This window comes from Mirounga angustirostris, unplaced genomic scaffold, assembly GCF_029215605.1.
Source record: "Mirounga angustirostris isolate CCGP_5_RB_7025 unplaced genomic scaffold, mMirAng1.0.hap1 SCAF_13, whole genome shotgun sequence".
Taxonomy (NCBI): domain Eukaryota; kingdom Metazoa; phylum Chordata; class Mammalia; order Carnivora; family Phocidae; genus Mirounga; species Mirounga angustirostris.
Window position 1 is genome coordinate 55420450 of NW_026991721.1, and position 16009 is coordinate 55436458.

At 41.7% G+C, this 16009-nt stretch overlaps 1 protein-coding gene and 1 pseudogene across 7 annotated transcripts in view; one reads left to right on the forward strand and one right to left on the reverse strand.

Moving 5' to 3' along the window:
• PAAF1 (proteasomal ATPase associated factor 1) overlaps positions 1-16009 on the reverse strand; it is a 45356-nt gene that overhangs the window by 2329 nt on the left and 27018 nt on the right. For 3 of the 7 annotated variants that reach the window (XM_045894412.3, XM_045894416.3, XM_045894414.3), the window contains 5 exons: positions 14406-14600; positions 9518-9609; positions 8022-8137; positions 5793-5875; positions 3504-3586 (listed from right to left, as the gene is read on the reverse strand). In XM_045894412.3, coding sequence (XP_045750368.1) covers positions 3504-3586; positions 5793-5875; positions 8022-8137; positions 9518-9609; positions 14406-14600 — 569 coding nt within the window. Of the gene's footprint in view, positions 1-3503; positions 3587-5792; positions 5876-7838; positions 7895-8021; positions 8138-9517; positions 9610-14405; positions 14601-16009 lie in introns of all 7 variants that reach the window. The other 4 variants (XR_010406987.1, XM_045894413.3, XR_010406988.1 and 1 more) reach the window with 4 other exon arrangements.
• LOC123857900 (tetraspanin-3-like) lies at positions 16-943 on the forward strand (annotated as a pseudogene).

The window sequence follows — 16009 nt, forward strand, 5'->3', positions numbered from 1 at the left end:
AAAGAAGTTCTCAATATGTGCCTGTCTGAGGAGGATTTCGTCGACTTCTCAGAGAAGTCTGAGGCTACAGCTGCGTGGAGGAGCGAGGTACGTGCTGGGGCTGCGCGACGGCACCAGGGGCTGCGGTGGGTGGCACCGAGACTACACAGCTCCCAGTGGGGAGGCTCCACCACCACTGCCACTTTGCTTGGTGAGCGCATGGTGTCAGTAGGCTGCCAGTACCATGGCTGGCCCAGCGCGGCATCACCCCCTCCCAAGACTCCTGGAGTTTCTGAACCTCCTCTCCAGGGTGGCGGGGGAGCTGGCATGCTGGCATTTTAGGCTGTGTGGGAGCCCACATCTTCTTCACTTATGCTGACTACGACCACTTCTTTGAAGATGCGCACCCTCTCGTCCCTGCCATAATGATCACCGCTGTGGAGCCCCACTTTCCACTTTTGGGCTTACTGGCTACTGTGCCCCAATCTGGAAAAGCTGCTGTAGACTTGCCATGTTTGTCATCATCCTACTCTTGGTTTTTGTTACAGAAGCTATTGTAGTGGTTTTGGGATACATTTACAGAGCAAAGGTGGAAAAATGAGGTTGATCAGAGCATTCAGAGAGTGTGTAAGACCTACAGTGGAACCAACACTACAATGGAACCAACTAGTCAGACTGGAATAATAGGGACTGGTTCAAAGAAACCAAAAACCACAGTGTCCCTCTCAACTGCATCAGAGAGACAGCCAGCAGCTATCATGGCAGGCTGGCCCACTCCTCTGACCTCCATACTGAAGGATGTGAAGCTCTAGGAGTGAAGAAGCGATCAAAAGTCACGGTGCATGTTATCTGGGCAGTGCTGGAAGGTGCAGCTCTTCAGCTGCTAGACATGCTGTGTGCATGCAGCATATTATGCAGGAGCAGAGATCCTGCTTCTGAGCTCCTCACCACTGGTAGAACCTAGGCATAGGACAAAACGCAACTCTGAGCTTTTTAGTCTTGTTCTGATTTGGAAGGTGAATCAAGCAGGTTTACTTTTAGTAGTTAAACCACACATTACACAGGTGTTGGACAGAGCAGCTTGGCTCTTCATGTGCCCACCCATGATTTTCTTTTCCCTTCTCCTATCTGACTCCCCATGTCTCTAAGTTTTTAGGTACGACAGTGAATGTTCTCATTTCGGAACCATTTGTGAGTTCCGTAGTGTGGGAGAATGAGGTGAGGACCTGGGCCTGCTTCTGTTACTTCCGTGCAGTAACAGGACTGCTGCCAAAGTATCACTGGGTCTTTTCAGTCTTCACAACGGAGAACTCTTGGCCAAGGGATTTTGGGGAGAGAAGGGGGAAGCCAGATAAGGTTAAAGTTAATATCAGATTGTACCCCTCATCAGTGTCCTTTTAAAAAACATATATTGTAGTTCAATAATATAGCACTGTACAAAATGACCAAAACAGTTCATCTTCAAAATCAAGACTGATTTTTGAAAAGTAGAGGTTTTTAATCAAAACTGGCTTTAAAGGGGCACCTGGGTGGCTCAGTCATTAAGCGTTTGCCTTCAGCTCAGGTCATGATCCCAGGGTCCTAGGATCGAGCCCCGCATCAGGCTCCCTGCTCAGCGGGAAGCCTTCTTCTCCCTCTCCCACTCCCCCTGCTTATGCTCTCTCTCTCGCTGTCTCTGTCAAATAAGTAAATAAAATCTTAAAAAAAAAAACAAAAACTGGGGAGGGGGGTGGGAGGATGGGTTAGCCTGGTGGTGGGTATTGAGGAGGGCACATTCTGCATGGAGCACTGGGTGTTATGCACAAACAATGAATCATGGAACACTTCATCTAAAACTAATGATGTAATGTATGGGGATTAACATAAGAATAAAAAAAAATTTTAAAAAAAGGGGAGGAAAAAAAACTGGCTTTATAGGAACATAACATATGTGCTACTTTTTAAAAACAATTTGTGTGTGTGTGTATGTTGTTGTATGATTGAGCCCACTCATCATAAATCTAAACTCATTAGGATTAATGTACTCATGCAGACCAGCAAAACAGTATGTAGATGAGATCTCAGTTCTAAATAGAAAAACCTAATTCAGTAAAGTCTGTATCATCCCTCAAACAAAGAAAAGAAAAAGCCTGAGACTCAAAGGTTAAGAACCACTAATTTAGTGGAAGAAGCATGAATTCTGGAGGTAGCTTCATCTCAGGTTTGCTAATGTGTACCTACATGACTTAGGGCAACTTTCTCAACCACTCTGGACTCCAGTTTCCTCACTTATAAAATGAAAATGGTATGTTAATTCACAATATAGAACACTATGCAGGAATTTTTAGAAATGAAGTGGATCTATATGCATTTATCTGAAAAGAGCTCTAAGATGTTAATAAAAAAAGTCATAGAACAATACAATACATATAGAATTTCAGTTATGCACAAACTAAAGATAAAACTATATTATTTACATAAATACATAAAACAAAGATGAAGCAAATGCTCCAAAAACAGTCTTTTTTTTTTTTTTTAAGATTTTATTTATTCATTTGAGAGAGAATGAGATAGAGAGAGCATGAGATGGGGGAGGGTCAGAGGGAGAAGCAGACTCCCTGCCGAGCAGGGAGCCCGATGCGGGACTCGACCCCGGGGCTCCAGGATCACGACCTGAGCCGAAGGCAATCGCTTAACCAACTGAGCCACCCAGGCGCCCCAAAAACAGTCTTGAAAGATACATGCTGAACTGTTAATGCTAGTTACTTCTAGAAAGAAGAGTGGAACTAAAAAGGTCTTAAAGGGGACTTTAAAGTCTGTATAATTTTGTATTGTTTGAATTTTTATACGTATGTATTAGCTGCATAACTTTTACATTATAAAAACAATATAAGGGGCGCCTGGGTGGCTCAGTTGGTTAAGCGACTGCCTTCGGCTCAGGTCATGATCCTGGAGTCCCGGGATCGAGTCCCGCATCGGGCTCCCTGCTCAGCGGGGAGTCTGCTTCTCCCTCTGACCCTCCCCCCTCTCATGTGCTCTCTCTCATTCTCTCTCTCTCAAATAAATAAATAAAATCTTTAAAAATATATATATAAATAATAATACCTATACCTCAAGAATAGTAACAACAATGAAATAAGATGATACATGTAAAACATCCAGCACAATGTCTAGTCAATAAATATTACTTCCCCTTTTGTTTTTCTCTTTCTAATCAAATGAGATAACCAGTCTTGAACTTTAAATAATAATAATGACAGCTAATCTTTGTAGAAGACTTAAAATTTACAACTATTTTTCACATACATTATCTCATTAATACTTTCATTTTACAGAAGAATTGACAGACTAAGGAGGTAAAATGATTTTTCAAGTTTCTAGAGCTAAAAAGTGGTGAAATCACTTCTGACTCAAAATTCTCACTTCCTTTTATCGCATCTGTAAGTATTATATCTTCCGGAATGCCCACAAAGTAGCTGGATTCAGTCCCCTCAAAAGCCCTAGATCTCAGGTGAGAATCACCCAGGTGCCTCTCAGGCCTGTACCTTGAACACAGGGTCACAGTCGGCCCCAGTGAGCTCAATGAGATAGTCTAGGTCTTGCTGGACAATGAAACAGCTTCCATCACCTAAAAGTCAAAAAGAAAAATTTAGATAACTAAAGAAAAAGCTGCACACAAAGAGGCTTAAAAAAAAAAATCAGTATTTTAGTTTATTTCTGTACATCACGAGCCTAAAGAAGATCATCCCAAGACCCAAAATGGCAAACAGGTCTCATTATGTGGGTCAGATATGAGGATCTACAGTGGCTGCCTAGAATGCTGGGTTAGAGGATTTGAAGGACAAGTACAAGCTCAGTGGGAAGAAGGGCTGTCTTTGATTAGCAATACCTGCCAAGGGCATGGAGCAAGCAACCGCAGGCTTATACATCTGATTGCAAACTTACCCTGGACGATGATTTTTAACAGGGAATTGTCTATATAGATGTTTTAATGTGCTCCCAAATTATTCTTCAATCTATAAACTTGACCAGATACATGAGGCAAAGGAGCAAAGTTGTTACACCAAGAAAATAAAAGTATATTTATTTTTAAACTTAATTTTCTTAAAAGACCATGGACAAATGAGACTTGGGATGATCTGTAAACTGCTGAATAATTTTTTTTGTTATTGTTGTACTTAATATAAAAATAGTTTATGCTAATTGAAGAAAACTTTAAAAACAAAGAAACAGAAGTAAAAAAAAAATCAATCTACCACTCAAAGATAACTACTGTTAACATTTTTATGTATTTTTCCAATCCTTTTTGTGCAAATTTTTATTTTACATGGTTGAAAGCATACTGCATAAAAGAATTATCTTTATGCATAAAGTTTTTCTGTATCAACATTGTGACTTTGTAAAGAATCCAGGAAAAAAATTTTTTTTAATTTAATTAACCTTTTCAAGCTTTTTAAAATTTGAAAAACTGCTGTCAAAAACAACTGTTAATTAATTTTATTTTATCTGTTAATCTATACCCCAACCAGCAGTATACAGGAAGACCTTATCCTTTCTCGTATTATTATTAAAAATCATCTTTTTTTTTATTTAAATTTCACTTTATTAAGTAATCTCTACACTCATCATGGGGCTCAAACTCACAACCCAAGATCAAGAGTTGCATGTTCTACCAACTGAGCCAGCCAGGCACCCCAAAAATTATCTTTTAAATAAAAGAATTATTACTTTTTAGAAATACTTATAGAAATATTGACAGGTGAAATAATACAATGTCTGTGATATGTTTCAAAATATTACAATGGTTGGGGATTATAAGGGAATGTGTAAAACAAGATGAAACAGGATTAGCTATAAATTGGTAATAGTTGAAGCTAGATGATGGGTATATCAGGTTCATTATGCTATTCTCTCTACCTTTGTATCTCCTTTGACAATTTCCATAATAAAAAGTTTCAAAATTGTTTAATCTGGCAATTTCAATCTCCTCTCTAGTGAAAGAGTTCCAAAGGACCTCAAAGATCATCTATATCCAACTTCTAAACTAGTACTAAATTCCCTTCACAACACCTTGCAGAATAGCCAACCAGCCTATGCTTCTCCATCCCAAGTTAGTAGTGCTCTCTAAAATGCCAGCTCTCTCTTACTTATATTCAACTGAAATGTGGCTCCTGGTAACTTTCTTTTATTGGTCTTAGTTTCATCCTCTGAAAACAGTTATATTACGATGAATAAGGCACAGTCACTACTTTACAAGGAGTCTGCACTGGGGGGAGATATAGACAATCACAGTGTAGAGTGATAAACACTATATAATAAATACAATATGCCGAAATATCATGGAGGACCATGCCCCTAGCCCCACCATAGATCACGCATTTAAACCTATGTTTATTTATTTTTAGAGAGAGAGGGGGCATGAATGGGGGAGTAGGGGTGGGATGCGGGGATAGAGGCAGAGGGAGAAAGAGTCTTTTTTTTTTTTTTAAGGGGGGGGTAGGGAGAGAGGGAGAGAGAATCTCAAGCAGGCTCCACGCCCAGCATGGAGTCCAACACGGGGCTCATTCTCACAACCCCAAGATCATGACCTGAGCCGAAATCAAGAGTCAGACACTCAACCAACTGAGCCACCCAGGTGTCCCACGAGACAGAATCTTAAGTAGGCTCCACACAGCATGGAGCCTGATGCGGGGCTCCATCTCACGACCCTGAGATCACAACCTGAGTGAAATCAAGAGTCAGATGCTTAACAGACTGAGCCACCCAGGCACCCCTAACCCTATGTTTAAATGAACTACAGGAAGCCATCTTTGTCAAGGGGCCCCTGGACCCACCGTGGCTAGCAATAAATCCATCTCTGAAACTCAGGAGGGACAGAACTGGTGCTCCTGATCTGTGGATGACTTGTACTGGAGCCCTGGAATTCAAAGAAAAAGGGGCAATTGTACTTTATTTCTTCAAGCAACACTTGACTATATTCAACATATAGTACTAACCACACAAAAGCAAACAGGACAAATGTGGACAGAGATTAAACATTCATATAGTTTCTTTCCTGGCAAGATCCTTAAATGGTAAATCCAGGAAATCACTCAAAACTACCTTGGAGTGAAGTGAATCTAAACATGTCTCTAACTAAACAGGTCATTGAGCTGAATGAACTAAGTCACCACCAATAACTCCAGTTTTTAGGGGAGGCCTGACAGAGTTTAAGATACCACAATGTTAACAATATGTTCATTGTTTTGCTTACAGACAGAATTAAGACAGTTGCGAGAATAAAAAAAAGACAGTTGTGAGAGTTAAAAAAAGACAGGTGTGAGATACTACAAATGTCAGGACTCTGAAATGAAAGAGAAAGGTGAGTGAGAATCAATTTAATATATATGTAAAGCTGATTTTCTTTCTTTTTTTTTAATCTTAAGTAGGCTCTACACCCAACGTGGGGCTCGAACTCATGACCCCACGATCAAGAGTTGCACACTCTACCAACTGAGCCAGCCAGGTGCCCCTGTAAGACTGATTTTCTTCTTTTTTTTTTTTAATGTTTTATTTATTTCTTTGAGAGAGAGAGAGAGCATGAGCAGGGGGAGCGGAAGAGGGAGAAGCAGACTCCCCGATGAGTAGGGAGCCCAACATGGGGCTCAATCCCAGGACCCCAGGATCATGACCTGAGCCGAAGGCAGATGCTTAACTGACTGAGCCACCCAGGCGACACGGCTGATTTTCTAATAGCGATCAGAGATTCCCTGAATCTCCACAGAGGCAAAAACAGGAACAAAAGTAAAGTAATTTAAATTATGGAAGAAATGGTATAAGCTAGTCACCCTTCACTGGAATTTCTTTTTTTTTTTTTTAAGATTTTATTTATTTGACAGAGAGAGAGCAAGAGAGGAAACACAAGCAGGGGGAGCGGGAGAGGGAGAAGCAGGCTCCCTGCTGAGCAGGGAGCCCGATGTGGGACTTGATCCCAGGACCCTGGGATCATGACCCGAGCCAAAGGCAGACGCTTAACAACTGAGCCATCCAGGCACCCGCTCACTGGAATTTCTTTACTGCCCTTGGAATAAAGTCCAAACTCCTTCGGATGTATGCAAGTTCTTTTCCTGTATGGCATCACTTCTCACTGCTACCCTGCCTGCAGGGTATGTATTTGTCATACTGAACTACTCAAGGATCCCTGAAAGTGCCATACTTCCACACATTTTCACGCTTCTCTATACGCTCTTCTACCTAGGGCAGATCCCTCTCTTCATTTGGTAACTTCCTACTGGACAAGATCCAATTAAAGCTTCATTTCCTTGGAGAAGCAGTCCCACCTTCTTCTTTCTTTCTTCTCAGTGCTTTCTCAAATTCCTGTGTAGAGTCCTGTCAGCCCACCGATCACACTGTATCACCAACATCTTTTACTTGCCCATCTTTACTCTTAGACTCCAAGTGCCTCAAAGGCAGAATCTGTATCTTTTATTTCTGCTTTTCAGTGCCCTACACAATGTCTGGTCCCCACAAAAGCCATTCAATAAATGTCAACTGAACAAAAGAAAGGAAATGGAAGGAGGAAGGGACAGAAATGGAGAAACAGTTAAATCCTAGGATGGAGAGGTTGTGTTATTCTCTCTGGGTATCTCTAAGACCAGAATAAAGCCTGTTTCAGACAGGTTATGATCAAAGCCAAACAAAGAAACACAGCTGGTTTACTTGAACTAAAAATGATCAATCTTAGGCCAACCCAGATTTAATACCACTGAGAAAATTACTGAGCTCCTTAAAATTAAAAGTTCTATACAATCATTTTAAGGGAAATGTTAGTTCATTATTTAAGCTTAGATTCCAAAGTCATCATTACACTAGGACAATCATGACAGCATGAATCAAATTACCTTTTAATACGATTCCAGGAATAATAAGAACAATCAGACAACTCACACCGGAAAACCTTTATAAATGGAAAAATATACCCTTGATTCAACAGTCATCTACATGCCATGCTAAATCACTGTTAAAGCTAATAAAAATTTCCACTCTGTAGAAGACCTGCATCATGCAAATGAACGGTGACTCACCTTGGACTCCTCACGTCCAGCTGATAAATGTTTCCATCCTGTGTCCCAGCCAACAGCAAGAAGCCAGAGAGAAAAGTGCAGCAGTTGAAGCCATCTGAGCCAACAAAGAGGAACACCTGGGAATAAGCAGGAGCCAAAACGGCTGCTTAAAGATTAATTTGTTTTCAGAAATAAACAGGCACCAAAAAAAAGAAAATTTTCCTATTTTTAGAGACATTTTCTTTCTTCTCCCTTTAAGCACTCTGCATCTAAACAAAGTACTCAGCAACGACTGAGGAGGAGCCCCTCCCAGGAATTTGGGAACCTGAGGCTCCCCAAGGACTTCGGCAGTGTATGTACGACCACACCCAGAAGAGGCGGCAGTTTCCAGACTACTGCCCCTCAACACACTGACTCACAGGACCCTCAGTACCCAACATCTTTCTCCTCCCGCTTCTCATTACAACCCTCCATTTGAGAAACACTTGCAATTCACACATTTAAATTTTGTTTCATGTCACTGCTGACAACCTTTTGAAGGGAGACTCTATGTAGGAAAAGAAACAAGCTTAAATAAAGCGGCAATTTAAAGTATTAGAATTCTCCCCATGTGCCTGAAAAAAAGGAATCATCAGATTTTTATTTACTCTCTACTATTAGCTCAATCTGATCATTTCTCCCTCAAGTATTCTAAAAAGGAAAGAAAAAAACCAAACCTGGCCCAACAAACAAAACCTGTGATTTCCCTTCAGAAGGAAAAGCAGTGCAGAGGTGATACAATCAGAAAGAGTGATGTTCCTGGAATGTCATTTCTGAAAATGGAAACATCACTAGAATAATGAAGTAACAAGGAGAAATGAAAATACAAAACCTGTGGCCAACCCAAATCATTAAAGTTGTCTGGGTGAGGTTGACAGGAGCTGGAAAGAAATTTTAAAAATCAAATCCCAGGGAACTCCGGGCTTAACGAAGAGTACAGTGTGCCCAGCAAAACCTCAGAGGCAGAAGGACGAAAATTCAACTAATTCTTCCATAAAAGACATTCTGGTCACTAATTGATCAAGAGCCCTGAATGCATGAGTCCTTGACTCAGAATTGCTTCATGTTACCTTGGATATGGAAGGGAATCTACACAACCTCATCATTTTATACATAGCACACTAAGGCCCAGAGAGAAAGTGACTTAAAGGTCACAAAGAAGTAGAGCATTTAATCCTCATCATATAATCCTACAAGGTGAGTACTACTATGCCCAGTTTAGTGATGAGGAAACTGAAGCTCAGAATAGTTAAGTAACCTATTAAATATCACAGCCATTGTGGAAGAGCTAGGACATTAATGTTGTCCTTACTCCAAATTCCATGCTCTTAATTATTACACTCTATTGCCCCTTACTCCTGCAGCTTTCTCAAAAGGTGAACACAGGGAGCAAGCAGAAATGTTTCCAAAATCCCTTTCCAAAAATCAGAGTGATCCAGGATGCCCCAGAGTTCAAAAGTCTTAGAGGAACCACTTGCCGGCTGCCTGCTCTGCAGTCCCAAGCACTGAAGTTTCTTATCTTCCCGTGCCAATAGCAGCATTTTCGACTCTGTTCCAACCTCCCGTTCGCCTGCATGACAGATAAACCATGTCAACAATGGGCTAGGCTGATCAGCTGGCAGGGCCAGAAAGCACAGATCCTGATAGCTGTTTACTGAATTCTTTTTAGTGATTAACATACTAACTTAAAAAAAACTTTTATTATGTTCTATATCTTGACTGTTTGTATTGTTTATATGACTGCACACATTTGTCAAAACTCACAGAACTGATCATTTAAAAGGGTGACTTTCAGGCACCTGGCTGGCTCAGTTGGTAGTGCATGCAACTCTTGATATCAGGGCTCTAACTTCAAGCCCCATGTTAGGGATAACAGATTACTTAATAAAATAAGTTATTATTATTTTTTTAGATTTTATTTATTTACTTGAGAGAGAGAGAGAGAGTGCACATGGGGAGGGGCAGAGGGAGAGGGAGAAAGAATCTGAAGCAGACTCCACAGTGAGCACAGAGCCCAACACGGGGCTTGATCCCACAACCGCAAGATCATGACCTGAGCAGAAACCAAGAGTCAGATGGTCAACTGACTGAGCCACCCAGGTGCCTCTAAATAAGTTAATTAAAAACAAATAATAAGGGCGCCTGGGTGGCTCAGTCGGTTAAGCGACTGCCTTCGGCTCAGGTCATGATCCTGGAGTCCCGGGATCGAGTCCCACATCGGGCTCCCTGCTCAGCAGGGAGTCTGCTTCTCCCTCTGACCCTCCCCCCTCTCATGCTCTCTCTATCTCATTCTCTCTGTCTCAAATAAATAAATAAAATCTTTAAAAAAAAAAAAGAAAAAACAAATAATAAGGGCGCCTGGGTGGCTCAGTTGGTTAAGCGACTGCCTTCGGCTCAGGTCATGATCCTGGAGTCCCTGGATCGAGTCCCGCATCAGGCTCCCTGCTCGGCAGGGAGCCTGCTTCTGCCTCTGACCCTCCCCCCTCTCATGTGCTCTCTCTCTCTCATTCTCTCTGTCTCAAATAAATAAATAAAATAAAAAATCTTAAAAAAAATAATAAAATAAAAAAAACATAATAAAATAAAATAAAAAGGGTAACTTTTACTTCATTAAGTCCTTTGCAATGTGACATGATACCGTATTAGGAGCAGGGGTACAATGTTGAACAAAACAGTCTCTGACCTCAAGGCTCTTACGGTCTGGAGTAAATGAAATTTATTCATTCACTAAACAAATCTTTAATGAGGGTCTACTATGTATCAGACACTATTCTATGTGCTAAGGAAATAGTAATATACAGACAGGGTCCTTACTCTCAAGAATTCTAGTGGAAATAGGAAATAGTGGGATAGGTAAATAAACAGGATATTTTCAGACAGTGATGAATTCCACAAAGGAAATAAAACAGGAAAATCTAATCAATAGTGAGTAGATGGTGGAAGGCTGAGTGAGGAAAGGTAATTTTAAATTTAAACTTTAACTGTAAAAAAACTCCATGAAGGGGTACCTGGGTGGCACAGTCAGTTAAGCATCCGACTCTTCATTTCGGCTTAGGTCGTGATCTCAGGGTCATGAGATCGAGCCCCACATCAGCTCTGTGCTCAGCGTGGAGTCTGCTTAAGACTCTCTCTCCCTCTGCCCCCACCAAAAATAAATCTTTTAAAAAACCCCATGGAGGGGCGCCTGGGTGGCTCAGTCAGTTGAGTGTCTGCATTTGGCTCAGGTTGTGATCCTGGGGTCCTGGGATCGAATCCCCATGGGGCTCCCTGCTCCTTGCTTAGTGGGGAGCCTGCTTCTCCCTCTGCCTGCTGTTCCCCCTGCTTGTGCGCACTCTCTCTGACAAATAAATAATAAATAAAATCTTTAAAAAATCTTTAATAAAAATTACTTTAAATCAACGAATTTTTATTTATTTTATTTTATTTTTTTTTTAAGATTTTTATTTATTTATTTGACAGAGAGAGACACAGCGAGAGAGGGAACACAAGCAGGGAGAGTGGGAGAGGGAGAAGCAGGCTCCCCGCAGAGCAGGGAGCCCAATGCGGGACTCGATCCCAGGACCGTGGGATCATGACCTGAGCTGAAGGCAGTCGCTTGACCAACTGAGCCACCCAGGTGCCCTAAATCAACGAATTTTTAAAAACTTAACCTTGTTGGGGCGCCTGGGTGGCTCAGTCGTTAAGTGTCTGCCTTCGGCTCAGGTCATGGTCCCACGGTCCTGGGATTGAGCCCCGCATCGGGCTCGCCGCTCTGCGGGAACCCTGCTTCTCCCTCTCCCACTCCCTCTGCTTGTGTTCCCTCTCACTGTCTCTGTCAAAAAAATAAATAAAATCTTAAAAAAAAACACAAAAAACTTAACCTTGTTTTAAGTAATATTTGTGGGATATATTAGGTTTGAAGTAAAATGTGTGCGTGTTAAATATATAACTATTAAAGATGTGTACTGCCTGAAATTATCTTGTTTATCACTAATTGCACATGTATCACACTTTGGGGAAAAGACTCATCCTATTAATTCCAAAGACAGTTCAGGGAACACCTGGTGGTCAGCAATAGTTGTAGTTCTTGGACCACAGTACACCCACATGGGAAGTTTAAGACGGGAGAGTACTTACAGTGTGTCAAAAGTCAAGGGCAAAATTAACCCAAATCAGTTGAAAACATATGTCCACATAACATGCATGAGATATTTATAGCAGCTTTTTTCATATTCACCAAAACTTGGAAGCAACCAAGATGTCCTTTAGCAGGTGAATGGATAAATAAACCGAGGTACATCCAGACAATGGAATATTATTCAGTGCTAAAGAGCCATAAAAAGATATGGAGGAACCTTGAATGCTTATTACTAAATAAAAGAAACCAATCTGAAAAGACTACACAGTTTATGATTCCAAATGTGACATTCTGGAAAAGGCAAAATCATGGACACAGTAAAAATATCATTGTTTGCCAAGGGTTATAGGAGAGGAAGGGATGAATTGGTAGAGCACAAAGGATTTTTCAGGCAGTGAATCTTCTGTATGATACTATAATAGATACATGTCATTATACATTTGTCCAAATCCATAGAATATACAACACCAAAAATGAACCTAAAATAAATTATTTGAGTGATAATGATATGTCAATGTAGGTTTATCAATTGTAACAAATATACCACTCTGGTGAGGGATGTTGATAAAACTGATAATCAGGGAGGGTGTCTGGAGCAGAGGGTGTATGCACAAGTGTGAGCGGGTGGAGGGGCAGAGGGAGAGGGAGAGAGAGAATCCTTTTTTTTTTTTTTTAAGATTTTATTTATTTTTTTGACACAGAGAGAGAGAGAGCGAGAGCAGGAACACAAGCAGGGGGAGTGGGAGAGGGAGAAGCAGGCCTCCCGCTGAGCAGGGAGCCCGATGTGGGACTTGATCCCAGAACCCTGGGATCACAACCTGAGCCAAAGGCAGATGCTTAACAACTGAGCCACCCAGCCACCCGAGAGAGAATCCTTAAGCAGATTCTGCACTGAGCGTGGAGCCCGACATGGGGCTCAATCTCATGACCCTGAGATCACAACCTGACCCAAAACTAAGAGTTGGACACTTAACCAACTGAGCCACCCAGGCACCCCAAAAACTGCACTTTCTGCTCAATTTTGCTGTACACCTAAAGTTGCTCTAAAAAATAAAGTCTTTTCTTAAAGATTTTATTTATTTATTTATTTAAAAAAAATTTTTTTTCTTAAGATTTTATTTATTTGCGAGAGAGACAATGAGAGACAGAGAGCATGAGAGGGAGGAGGGTCAGAGGGAGAAGCAGACTCCCTGCTGAGCAGGGAGCCCGATGTGGGACTCGATCCTGGGACTCCAGGATCATGACCTGAGCCGAAGGCAGTCGCTTAACCAACTGAGCCACCCAGGCGCCCCAAAGATTTTATTTTTAAGCAAACCTTACACCCAATATGGGGCTTGAATACACAACCCCAATATCAAGAGTCACACGTTCCACTGACTGAGCCAGCCAAGTGCCCCTAAAGATTTTTTTTTTTAAGACTTTATTTATTCATTTGAGAGACAAAGAGAGCACAAGCAGGGAGAGAGGCAGAGGGAGAGGGAGAAGCAGACTCCCCTCTAAGCCGGGATCCCGACGTGGGGCTCAATCCCAGGACCTGGAGATCATCACCCCAGCCGAAGGCAGACACTTAACCATCTGAGCCACCCAGGTGGCCCTGCCCCTAAAGATTTTTTTTAAGTAATCTCTACACCCAACATGGGGCTCAAACTTAAAATGCAGAGATCAAGAGTTGTATACTCTACCAACTGAGCCAGCCAGGAGCCCCCCACTACTACTACTCTTAATCCAACCTCTGACCCAGCCAAACATATGTTTCTACCCAACAGTCAATTTCAACTCCAAACTATTTTAATGTCAACTGCCCCTAGCCCTACCCACAGCTCCCATTCTCCCATCCTTCTCATTCTTGTCTATTCAACTCAAATTCATCCTCCAAGGTTCAAGTCAACTTCTTTGTGACACCTTTCTCATCTACACTAACCTAAAATATGAAATACTCAAAACTATTTTACTTGCATTAAGAATTATTAAGTTGTTTCAGCTAAAATTCTTTTGTTTTTTATAGGCATCAGTCTCATCTGCTAAACTAGATTGTACTTACTCAAATGTAGTTAACAATGACATATACTTCCTCTGTAGATTCAAAGCAATAGAAACATAGTAGGTATGCATTAAATATTAAACTTATGGTGAAAATACAAATACCAGCCAAAAAGCAAGGAAAGATGAGGAAGAAAAGGAGAAGCTAAGGCAAACACTGAAGGCTCCTAAGGAAACAAAACAAGCTCAACATATCGTTATCAACTTACTTGGCGTCTGCTCAGGGGAGCCGAGGTTTATGGAGTTGTCAGCAGCACCCACAGCCACTCCATTAATGGAAGAACCACAGTCTGCAATGACTCCCAGGCAGGCTGAGCGCCCACAATCCCAAAGTCGTGCTGTCCCGTCTCGAGAACCAGACACCACATTCCTCCCCCGATCAACAATGGCTGTATCTAGAATACCTGGCAAGAGAAAAAAAAAGCCCCTAAGATGGAATGGGTGGTAAAGGAACTACAAGAGCGGAGAAGATGGATCGGCATAAATAACTCCAGTGCTTCACAAACGTGTACTGGATATGTACTATATGCTGGGCAAGTTCAAGTGCTAGAAAAACAGAACAGAGTCCTTGCTTCCCAATAGTTCAAAGACTAGCCCTTAGAGACAGAGATGGAAAAAGGTTTGGATTTCTTAGTGGAGTGTCCTAGAACAGTGATTTTCAGTTTTAATTTTGGCTTTAAAACATGTGTTTTAAATAAAAATTAAGAAGACATCTTAGTTCAGTTTGAAAGTCACTGTCTTATTGCTTCCACTGAGAACTAACTGAAAGGATTAATCTCCCAATCTTAAAAAAAGATGTGACTTCTGGTCTGGCCAAGAGACAGTAGCCCCATTTCTCCCAGGTGCTTCCCCTTATAACCGAAAAAAAGCTGGACATAAGACAGGAAGTATAAGAAGACTGAAAGGGGCACCTGGGTGGCTCAGTCGTTGAGCGTCTGCCTTCGGCTTGGGTCATGATCCCAGGGTCCGGGGATCGAGTCCCGCATCGGGGTCCCTGCTCAGCGGGAGGCCTGCTTCTCCCTCTCCCACTCCCACTGCTTGTGTTCCCTCTCTCGCGGTCTCTCTCTGTCAAATAAATAAATCTTTAAAAAAAAAAAAGAAGACTGAAGGATGGAAAGAAGGTCACCTAGGGACCTGAGGACTTAAAGAACAACAGGGTAACAAATTCCCTGGATTTCCTTATTGCTTCCCATACAATCCTGGATAGGATACTGCAGAAGCCTCCAACAAGGAATTGATTAAAAAAACAAACAAACATGCACAAATTAAAACAAAAACAAAACAACCCAAATCCAAGAAATGTCTGTTGCAAAAGCCTGGAAAAGAGGTGGCCTAACAGAAAATGTTGGCAATTTACTCAAAGAGCAAGAGAAAAACTGCTACTTTCCCTTCCCCAAGGTCAGTGAGGCTAAATAGGGAGTGCTCTTCTACCCTACTCCCACTTTGAAGCAGGAGGCAGCAGTCCAATTCCCTTGACCCTTGACAGCGATCAGACCCAACAGGGTGCTGCCAGGATGGTCCAGTGGTGAGCTGAGCCCCTACCCTGACCTGGCAATAACAGGTGGAAAGAGAAAAAACAAAGTAGTGGGAAGTAGCACTCTACTTTCTCCCAACCCCCTCTTACAATATGGTGGCAACTATATGGGTCTCTTCACTCTTAGATGACAAGAATAAAAGAAAGAGGAACCCTACAGGAGCTGGAACCTATGACAAATTACTCTAGATAGAAGCTATGAAAGTAGTAGGCAGCTCTTATAAGAGAAGCTGCCAGAGCAAAGACCTACCTGAAGCCACAAAGGCTTTAGCTATCAAA